The 11,771-nt window shown below is 35.9% G+C and overlaps 1 protein-coding gene across 2 annotated transcripts; it reads left to right on the top strand.

Annotated features, from left to right (window-relative positions):
* Positions 1 to 366: 366 nt before the first annotated feature.
* LOC110333749 (prolactin-7D1) lies at positions 367 to 7,392 on the top strand. 2 transcript variants are annotated; one of them, XM_021215432.1, is made up of 6 exons: positions 367 to 465; positions 2,591 to 2,763; positions 3,482 to 3,520; positions 4,424 to 4,531; positions 6,271 to 6,450; positions 6,997 to 7,368. In XM_021215432.1, exons 1-6 carry the CDS (start codon positions 435 to 437, stop codon positions 7,198 to 7,200), a joined length of 735 nt encoding a protein of 244 aa, XP_021071091.1. In that variant the 5' UTR covers positions 367 to 434; the 3' UTR covers positions 7,201 to 7,368. The 2 variants fall into 2 exon arrangements, with proteins under 2 accessions (XP_021071091.1, XP_021071093.1); XM_021215434.1 differs by having other exon boundaries at positions 368 to 465; positions 2,594 to 2,763; positions 6,997 to 7,392.
* Positions 7,393 to 11,771: the final 4,379 nt, after the last annotated feature.

Below are 11,771 nucleotides of genomic sequence, written 5' to 3'. Positions count from 1 at the left end.
AAGTTTCATTGAAAATTTTAGAGTATATAAAATTCTGAAGGTAAAAAGGTCTATGACATCGCCGTTTACTTAAAGCAAGTAATTTCTATCAGTCTTTATGAGGAAGACATAGCTGTGGCTACTCACAGTGTAATTTGTTTTACTCACAGCATGAACATGAGATGAACCACGTACTTAGAACTATGTCAGTGAACCTAAAAAATAAGATAAACCATGAACTTAGAACTATATCAGTGCTCATGGTATCTAGGCTACTTAACCCTGAGGGGAAAATAATGGAAATTAACACTTCCTTTTCCTCCTGACAGTGTGTAACCTCAGGGTTACTGGGCTAGACTATATAAGAGGTAGAAAATAAAGACATAGAAGGCTTCCAACTCCAGTGAAGCATCTTCCCAGAATCCACAGCTAAGCCTGGGTAGGACTCTGCAGCAATGCTCCCTTCTTTGATCCAACCCTGCTCGTGTAAGTGACTATTAACAGAATTTCTTCCACACCGCCTAGGTACTGAATTATATTGCAGAGGTGGTGGACAGTTAGCTTTTATGGTGTTATTCTTTTCTTATCAGGAATGAAGGACATTGATTAATAACTAACCAGGAGAAGTAAAGCCCAGTGGATCTGAGAAACCCTTACTAATCATTATTGTTGGAGCAAATGCACAGTGCATTTATGGATCTTTGTTTCTTAAAGAGAGGTAATCTTAGCCTAGAGTCATGCAGCAGTGTCTAGAGAAAGTTTGCATTTTCTTAGGTGACTGAAGTAGAGAATATGACCATTACTAACATGTTGTAAGAGAAATAATGATGTTTCTGCATAACCTTAAATAGTCAGGAGATACCAATAACATGGAATATCTATCTCAAAAAGTCAGAGTTCCAGAAATTGATAAATGATACGTCCACTTATGGCAGATTTTCCACAATATTGCAATTTTTCCTTCCTCACTAAACAATCAAAAAAAAAAAAAAAAAGAAGCTAAGGAACATCAGTTTATTTATTTATTTATTTATTTATTTATTTATTTATTTATTTATTTATCTTTCACTCCATATTTTATTTTCCCCCTTCACCCTCCTACTTTTCCACATCCCATACCTCCTCCCCAAGATCCTGTCTCCACAAAGATGTCCCCACCCCTTATCCCACCTGACATCTAAACTCCCTGGGGCCTCCAATCTCTTGAGGGTTAGGTGCATCATCTCTAAATGAACACAGATCTGGCAGTCCTGTGCTGTATGTGTGTTACAGGCCTCATATTAGCTGGTGTATGCTGCCTGGTTGGTGGTCCAGTGTTTGAGAGATTTCGGGGGTCTAGATTGAGACTGTTGGTCCTCCTACAGGGTTGCCCTCCTCCTCAGCTTCTTTCAGTCTTGCCCTAACTCAACAACACGGGTCAGCTGTTTCTATCCATTGGTTGTGTGCAACTATATAACTCTGACTCAGCTGCTTGCTGGGTCTTCCAGAGTGCGGTCATGCTAGGTTCCTTTTTGTGAGTGCTCCATAGCCTCAGTAAAAGTGTGAGGCCTTGGGACCTCCCCTTGAGCTAGATCCCTCTTTGGGCCTGTCTCTCGACCTTCTGTTCCTCAGGCTCATCTCCATTTCCATCTCTGTAATACTTTCAACAGGAATAATTGTGGGTCAGAGGTGTGACTGGGGCATGGCAACCCCCTCCCTCATTAGATGCCCTGTCTTCCTGTTGGAGGTAGGCTCTATAAGTTCCCTCTCTCTACTGTTGGGCATTTCATCTTAGGCCCCTCCCTTTGAGTCCTGAGAACCTCTCACCTCCCAGGTCTCTCATGCATTCTGGAGTGTCCCCCAACCTCCCATTTCACAAGGTTGCCTGTTTTCTTTCTTCTGGCCCTCAGGGCTTCAGTCCTTTTCTCTTACCCAATACCAGATCAGGTTCTTCTCTCCCCCACCCAGTACTCCCCCCCCCATCATCCATTTTCCCTCCCAGATCCCTTCCCTCCTCCCACTTCAAGACATTTTGATAATATTACAAAGACACAGCAAGTTCACAGAGGAAGTCATTGCAAGCTTTGGGGGGAAACTCTTGAATAGGAATATTCCCAGGAACCAGTGGATTCCCCATATAGAATCGTTTTTCTGAGAGGATTCTCTTCTTCCTAGGGATTGAGAAGCAGGCAGTCATGTGCTTATTTTTAGCAGGCAAGAAGACTTGGTAAAAGTTATTGTGCTATCCTTGCAAACATGCTTTGTTTCCACTGAGGGCAAGACAGAGTCTTGCAGAGAGTGACAGCTGAAAGTCAGTGAAAGTGCTCAAAACCTTAACTACCTAAAGAAACGGAAGTCATTCCATTCACTCACAATTTGTGGAAACCCCAAATGCTTGGAGATTTCAGAATCATATCTGACAGAAATCCAAAGATGTGAGAAATCACCAACTTCTCAAACTGTAGTTGTTAAAATTAATTATTTTGTTGTATTTTATAGTGGACGATGTTATTCACTCCCATAGCTTTATAGTGCCAGATCATACAGAGGAGGACAATGGACAGGGATAGTATTACTGTTGAAAACCTCAGATGAATGTCTCTCATTGTACATAGCTCCTGTTTCTACATAGCAGGGACTCTCCTGATGCTGTTGATGTCAAACCTCTTCCTGTGGGAGAAGGTATCCTCTGCACCCATAAATGCCAGTGAGGATGTTCTCAGTGACCTGAAGGACTTGTTTGATAATGCCACTTTACTTTCTGGAAAGATGTCTAAGCTTGGTGTAAACATGCGCAAAGAATTTGTAAGTACCTCATTATCCCCTGACTTTTTTCTAAAAAGGAACTTACCAGCTGAGCAGTACATTACACTACAGTTTAATGGAAAACATCATGCAGCAAATTTTTAATACCTCTTTCAAACATAAAAGAAGGTAGCTGGTACTCAAAAGTGGAAAAGGGAGAATGGGGCAGTTTCATGATATCTCAAAAATATATGAAACCATTCAATAGTTTTAATTATTTGCCTCTATGCAACTATTCTACAAACACACATACAATAAAAAATTTCTCGTATTTATAGTTCTGACATAAAATGCTAAAAGATATGGCTGGTGATGAACTCTGACTCCCTTACCTTGTTTAGAGCTAGTCAGTCTGTACAGCCTCTTTGCTTAGCACACTTCAGATATCAAAAGGAAAAATGTTATTATGTGGAGTTGAATAGAATGAATACAACTAATCTGAACTTGCAAGATGTCGAGATGGGAAGTAGGTATATTGCCTTCTTGGAAGTGTCTTGGGCTAGAAGTTGCTTTGTAAAGCTTTCCAGTGTATAAATTTATTGAATGGGAGGTCTGAGTTAGAAGTGGAAACAGGCTGGATGTTATCTGCTTCAAGGTCATCAAGGAGACAATAGGCAAGGCTTCAATAACAGGGGTTCCTAGAAAATGTGTCTCTGCATTTGCAATAAAATGTATTTATGCTGTTTACCCAAATATTTTATTTTGTTCCTTCATTTAGTTCATGAACTCGTTCTCTTCAGACAAGTTCAATGAGATTGTAAGTGCCTCACTGATTTCTGTCTTCGTCTCCCAAAGCATTCATGTTAATTATTGCCTTGTGCCTTGCCTGAGAAAGCAGCAAGAACCAATCCAAATAAAACACTTCCCCAGGTGAAAGAAAGCAGCTTGGAAAGGGGACTGCTTCTGAGAATAGGGTTTGCAAACAATAAAATCTGTGTTCAAGTTATTATCAAATTTATGTTTTATTTTTTAAACACCTACACTTATAGCATAAAATTGTAAGAATTTTGCCAGGAAAAGAATTTTGATTATAAGGTCAAAATATATAAATATTAATTAATCTCTTCTTGTTATAAATTTTATTGCTGCTTATCATTTCCTAAAATGGCCTCCTTTTATGTCTAAGGTTATTACAATAAACACAATTTCTTTCAGGATTTATGATAGAATTTAAATGGTATAGTGTACATATTCACTAGAAATAGAAAGTTAATAATTTTTATAATACTGAGTTAAAGGAAAAATGAATTTGAAATAATAGCAAACCAAAATTGGTAAATAATCATACATATTTACCATAGCCTTAGACTCAAATCACACTGTAAGAAAAATTTGAAAAATGTTATGTTTTTATTTTTGTCATGTTTAAGGATTCTCTTCAATTTACATAATACAAATTGTGAGATTAGTGACAGAACAAGAGAATAGTAAATATTAAAAGAATATAGTATTTTAAAAAGTTAGGTGAAAGGTTAAATGAAGTTACTGATTTAACTGAATATTAGGTAAAAGGTTATTTTGTTAATTTTAGATTTCTTGCAGTGCTTATTTATAGAAAATTACAGGTTTATTAACAGGATTAGTACTCTGTCCCCTTTTTCTTTATTTTAATCAATTCATAATGTTCACGTAACTCAAATTTCTTTTTGAACATTTTCAGATATTAGATTTGCACAAGAATAAGGAGAAATTAACCAAGGCTTTCAACAGCTGCCACACTGTTCCCATCAATGTTCCTGAAACAATCGAGGATATCCGAAAGACATCGGTGAGAACTCTGCATTTCTCCTAAAAGGCTGAAGCAGTCCCCTGGCTTTGATATGCTGGCAGGTTCTTAGGAGCACTGAGAGGGGTGTAGTAATCAGAAGAGTTGGATCAATGAGTAAGAGTACCCAGTGAAATAAAAATTATGGTATACACTTGAGAAATTATAAAGGAAATCAAATATTAAATAATCTTGTGGCAGATCTATATAAACTAAACATTTAAAGGAGCATATTTTACCATTGTCTTCACACTGAGAATTGACTTATTTTGTAGGAAACTTTGAACTGAAGTCCACATCTATTTTTAAAACACATTCATGTATAGGCCTAAGACGGATAAACCCAGTTTTCTTTGAAATAGATTAATAACATATCCACACTGGCATATTGTCATTAGTGACCACCAAGGTAAGTTTTCTTGGATCCCAGGAATCTCCTAGTTTTTCATTTGCTTCCTACCCATATCTCCAAAATTCCATGAATTTTAGAATTTCTTCTGCATATTACCTGAAAGTGCCTGGACAAAGGAGTACTATAAATTCTCCCAACAAAATGATTTCTTCAGTTGTCATGAAATATTATATACATCACAGCAACTCTACCTAACTCTTGTTATGATCTCTCTTTTCTTAACTATGTCCATAAATTACACTCAACTAGATTACTTAGGTAACATTGAAAAATAATAAAGTGAAAGGAGAGGAAGATGGAGATATAATGTTTCTGGAGACTTACTCTATTGTAGAAATTTGACAGTGCTTCAACTTATCCTCCCCAAATGCAACTCAGACAAGGACATGGATACATTGAAATGTTTTGTGAACCTTGTGTCATCAACCGGCCTAGTGATAATGGAATTCTGAGCCTCATTTGATCAAACACACACTTTTATTCATATGCTCCAAGCAACCTGCATTGTCATCACCTCCACACATTCCTTTCCTTCATTCTCACATTTCTCTTAAAGTATCCATTAAATCCTGCTTTGCTTATTCTCCTCAGCACTAGATTAGTTAAAAGACAACAACATAGCAAACATTTTCAAATCAGTTATGAGGTACATATACAATTCTGACCTATTCCTAAGGGTAAAATTTCAATTATGGTTTCTATGCATTCAATGAGCTCCATTGTCTTTCACATATACTTGTCAACATTGCTCTGTTCTGTTATAGTCAAGGGTGTTGTAGGCCGAGGAACCATATTTATAAATGACAGGTCATCTTCAAGGTACCTTTCTATTAATATCCTAAACTTTATAATGAGATTTTTTAAATATAATTTTGTCAGCATTCTATTCACTGGTGTCATAAATATAAGTTAAGTGATTTGCAGTTGAAACTGGTAGTATCTGTCCTTACGTTTCAAGACTAGTAGATAGCCCCTCGATCTCAAGAAAGCCTTATTAGGGTTTCTTGGAGCAGCAAAACAGTCTTTGTTAAGAAATATAATGCCTTACCAAAAAGGTAGATAATAGATTTCAGACAAAAAACAGAACATGTGCAATAATATAGTTCATTATAAATTATTTACATAAACTGTTTCATTTTTGCAAACTACAGGTGACCAGTCTAACTTTTACACTGCTACATCACTTTTATCTCCAGAAAAAAACATTTCTTTTTCTCCATTAGGATAGCAAATAGTTGTGTTCACTCAAGTTTTTTGATTAAAAGTCACACATAACTAATGCTCTATGTTTCATTTACCTTAATATGGTTGTTCAACAACTGTTTCCTAGTTTGAAGACTTCTTGAAAATGGTGCTCCATATGTTGCTGGCCTGGAAAGACCCTCTGAAACATCTTGTGACAGAACTCAGTGCTTTGCCAGAATGCCCTTATAGTATCCTATCAAAGGCCAAAGCCATTGAGGCTAAAAACAAAGACCTTCTAGAGTATATCATAAGAATAATATCCTTGGTGAGTAATTTTCTTACCCTTTGATTTTGTCTTTTATGAATGATGTGACTTCTGTAGTGAATGACATATTTTGAAACACTTCACTTTGCATGATTAAAAGTTAGGCATCTAACCTTCTATTAAAAACTCTCCATTACAAGATATACACAGAGCATAGCAAGTCCTCAAGTCATCTTTAATGCTCCTTTCTTCGACTGAGTAAAATACTCACAAATAACTCATTTGATATTCTTATATTCTTATATACCTGTTTCCTACATGAAAGAACTGCCCTCCATTTTTTCCATTGTCCATTTGACAAACAGAAGGGTAGGCTCAAGTGTCAGAATCCTGGATTACCTTCTTTGTAATTGCAAGTGATATACTTTATTTAGCATCAAATAACCGAAGGGAATATATATATAAAATCTTGCTCCTAGGTGACATAAAGTGTCCTGTGACTGAAATTCCACATTTATAACATTTTCTTAAATGTAATTCAACATTTAGAAGGCATAGGTCCAAGGAATACAAATACTAATACTAAGTATCATGTCTGGTCAATAGGTTAATCCTGCAATCAAAGAAAATGAAGACTTCCCGACCTGGTCAGATTTGGATTCCCTGAAGGCAGCTGATAAAGAAACTCAAATTTTTGCTCTTTATATGTTTTCCTTCTGCCTGCGTATTGACCTAGAAACACTTGATTTTCTAGTAAATTTCCTAAAATGTCTGCTTCTTTATGATGATGTCTGCTACTCAGAATTTTGAGATATTACATTATCCATCTTTTAGAATCTTCTTCTAATTTTTGCCTTTCAAATATATGATTAAATCTAATGTAAATCTATTAGTAAAAAGCGACAACAGGTATGTCTAGTTGTTAAGAAGGTTTTTAATTTCAGTGGTGGAATATGTATTAATAAAGTGGTATAAACACCAAAGAACTCTCCTTCTCACCTCATTTTCAGCTGTTGCTTTCTGAATTCTTGTCTTCTTATCAATATTGTAGGTATATTTAAACTAGTCTTTTCAGTCTCTGTCTATGATATCTCAGATGGTTCAGTTACAACCTCTTGTATTCAAATTACTTAATATATTTCAGCATTCTTCTGTGGCTTAAGTCACATCCCAGGAAAGGCTGTGTTCATCCATTCCTACAAAGTTTGTCCCATTCCTACTTCTCTCTATTTGATCTTTTATTCCAAGATGGAATAAAGAAGTAAGGAAGGGGAGAAGTTCATTCATTGCCAACTTGTGTGATGAAATTAAAGACTAATTGCAGAGAGGTTCTTTTAATATTTTTCTTTTATTGGAAAAAGATTTTTTCTCATATAATATGTCCTGATTACATATTATCCACCTCTCTCTGCTCTTTCCAGTTCTACCCTCTCTTCCCTCTGTTCTGGATCCATTCTCTTTCCATCTCTGATTAAAAAACAAACAGGGTTCTAAGGTATAATAATAAATATAATATAATTAATAGAATAAGATATAACACAAATTAACACATCATAATTGAGTGAAAGAAGTACACATTAGGAGACCACGCCTAACAGCAGTCACAAAAAGGAGAGATCTACTCGTTTGTACACTGTAGAGTCCCATAAACAGCATAAACTGTAAGGTATAATATACACACAAAGGACTTAATACAAATCCATGATGGCCTTATGCATGATATCTCAGTCTCTGCGAGTTAATATAAGCATTAGCCATGTTGCTTTATAACGTCAGGTTTTCTTGGAGTCCTCCATCTCCTCTGCCTCTTACACTCTGTCTGCCTTCTCTTCCAAGGTATTCCCTAAGTTCTGATGGGAAGGGCATGATGGAGACATCCCGTTTATGTCTCTGTGTCCCAGTGTTTCACACTCTGCTTAATGTTTGAGTATAGGTTTCAACATTTGCTCCCATCTGCTGCAGGAGGAAGATTCTCTGAAGATGGCTGTGGAAGGCATTGATCTATGAGAATAATGGTCTATTATTTTTATTCCTATAGTTTTGTTATTTTATTATTTAAAATAGTGTTATTGGTTTTTCTCTATAGATCTTGGCTATCTAGACTCAGATTAATGGTCATATAAGCAGTGTCAGTTATGAGATTCATCTCACAGAGTGAGCCTTCACTCAAACCAGATATTGGTTGGTTACTCCCATAAACTTTGTTCTATCATTGTCCTTTCAGGGAGGGTATCATTATAGATCAAAGAGCTTTTTGCTGGCTTAGTATTTCTGTTTTTCTTTTGGTAGCATGCAGAGTACATTCCTGTCCCAAAGATTTTAGAACATAGAGATGAAGGGTCTATATAGGCACTAACTCAACTTCTTCATGGGGATTGAGCTGTGCAGGAATTATCTTCAGCAATTGGGCTTTGCTGTTTGTTTGTTGAGAGCAAACTATAGTTTTGGCAAAAGCCATGGAACCTCTTTGGCCAACAGCTCAATTAGATATAACTCAATCCCAGAACCAGAAGCTTACAAGGTTTTCATTTTATTTTCTTCTCTCATGGGGCATATTAGTGTTTCCCCAGATACTTATTGAAGGCTATACTCACCCAGAGAGATTCCTTAAATAGATTATTTTAGCCACTTCAGAGATCTATCACAAGATTGCTATATAGGTCTTCTCTTCCTGAATGCATGTGTCTAAAGAAAAGTAGCTCGAAGTGTGCTTTTGACAAACAGATACAAAAAAAATCTCACAATCAGGGTTCTGTCAACAATAGAATGGGAAATAGCTTAAGGTCACTGTTGACCTCTTGCTGGAGTCCCTACAAATGTTATTCCCTTCATGTAGGCCCAGAACAGTTAGGAAAACCACACATTGGTACCTAGAAATAGGGTGTTATTCTTCCCTTAATACTCATGAGTGAATTTATCTAGAAAGAATTTCTTGATAGCTACTCACACAAACAATTCTTAGATGTCTGTCATTGCTAATTTGACCCCAGTACAAAACTATGCAAACTAATATTCCAATTATGCAGTCTGTAGAATTGTGATTGTTTAAGGGGAGTTCATCTTGCCAGCTGCTTTTAAGCAAACGAGGATACTGGCTCACCTCACTGTCATCTCTCTGTAAATAAAAAGTAGATTGCCATGATATATATCCAACAAGTGTCGGGGATATGCAGATATGCATAGGCCAAGAGAGATAGTCCATTCAGTTTCTTGATGAACATAAAAGGAAAAGACCTGTGGACAGAAGAAAATAGAGTTGTGAAGAGAAGAAAAGACTAAAAGAAAGAAAAGTTGTACAAGATACATTACAACAAACAGCAGGGTGTTACAACTTTAAAATAACAAAAATCTCAAAGTATCTTGTTTTTTATACTCTCCTAATTGTTGTGGAAATTATTTAATCCTGTCCTGTGGTTTATGTCCTGCCTAAGATCATGCAATTCCCAGATAAAAATTACACACAACAAAAATTATATGTACAATAGGCATAAGCTGTATAAGAGCTGGGCAGCTGTCTACCCTCTACACTGTTAGAATCTACTTTCCTATTGATAATCCCAAATTATTAATGACTACTTATCTGGGCTGTATTTAACTCCAATTGTTCACCCTTCAGTGCTATGTTCTCTTGACTCCTAACCCACAGCATTGGTCTTTTTTCTCCATCTGCACCTTCTTCTTGTGGTTTTCCTCCAACCCTAGTCCTGTAGAAACTTCAACCCCACCTATGTCTCTTATGTCTACATATTGGCTGTTGGCATCTTTATTTACCAATCAGAAATGAATGGAGAACAAGGAGTGTGTATAGACTCTCATCTCTGGGACAATGGGGGTATTGGGAGCCTGCACTTAGCATTACCATAGAAAACAGCAGATCAACACCTGACAAACAATTTTTTTCATCTTTATTCCCATGCCATTCATCTTTTACCTTCCTGAAAGTTTCATTTGTCTTGGGAGAATACATTCTTCATCCATTGTATTGCTTGAGCCCCAGAGAAAAGCAAAACTTGACCACTTTCCATGTCAGAGTTCATGAGAAATTTCTACTCCACAATAAAAATTCCTGATACTTTCAGACAATTTTTCAGTCCAACCAATTGCTTTCATTATAGTTAGAGTTGCTGATATTGAAAACCTTCCAGTGCTTCTATCTAGAATAATTAATATTGTGCAGAACATCATTATTCATCCTAAATTATTAACTCATTTGCCTCTTTAGTCTGTGAAACATTATGGTAAGATCTATGTATAGTTCATATTTAAGCTACTATTTGTCAAAAGCATCTAACTCTATGCTACCTTTCATATTATTACTTCTCTTTTGTTTATGCCTACTTCTAAACTAAAAGATGGTAATTTATCAGTACTGGAGTATTTGGAAATAAAATATGTCTTAATTTTATCTTTATTCCTATGTAGATATAAATTTCACCGTACTATATAAGTTCATAACAAGATTCAATTTTAGACATTTGGTAAGTCACTCAGGTGTGGTGGTAAAAGTCATGTGTTCACTAGTGACATATGAATGTAATCTAAATTCTAAGATGAGACTTATAGTTATTGTTGTTATACCTAATTCTGCCAAGTGTAGCTAGAAAATATATTTCAGAAAGAAAATAACAGCCATTTCTGCTTTAATGAGGGTTAGTATAGAATTTATGGATTTCAATTTAAGATGACAGTGGAATAAAAGCAGTGGAGCCAAGACAGAAATAAATGAGACCTAGAAAGTGACCGATTTGATATAGTGGTAAATTAAACACCCTGAGCACTAAATATAGCAACAGAGAAGTTAAATATAATCTTTCAGTAGTTTAGGTAAAGTTGTTAGGGATATATAAACATGTAAATTATTGTACTAATAAGAGTGTAAAATATACTGCTCTAAGAAGCCACAGATAAAACCCCTGAAAAATCATAAGTGAACCCACTGTTTTGCCAAAGTTTCTGGAATATGATGGTTTGGGATGAATCTTTGAAGGTTTGATGGGATACTGATTGGCCAAAATAGGAAGACAACATACCTACAAAATTATTTACACTCATTCTATAACATACATATATCCAATGTCCAAAGAGAGAAACTGAGTGTTATTAGGAATTAGTAGGCGGTCAATGGTTATTTTTTAAGCAGGTGCTAAAATGGGTTCTACTCCAGGGCGGTAATGTGTTTAGCATTACAATGGATGATATATAATTTTGAGTTTTATCTTAACCTACTATATCAAGGAAAAGCAAACACATCATACTGCAAAAAAAGGAAGGCCCCCTAGAATTGAAAATATGGCATTTATCTGGTGTGAAGGGTTATGAGAACATGTAGCTGCTAGTAAAAGAAAAAAGGTGCCCAAAGACCTACTGAAATATGGTGCTGA

Source organism: Mus pahari, chromosome 16 (assembly GCF_900095145.1).
Source record: "Mus pahari chromosome 16, PAHARI_EIJ_v1.1, whole genome shotgun sequence".
Lineage (NCBI taxonomy): Eukaryota > Metazoa > Chordata > Mammalia > Rodentia > Muridae > Mus > Mus pahari.
The sequence above is the reverse complement of the archived record's forward strand: the minus strand, read 5'-3'. Positions and strand labels throughout refer to the sequence as shown.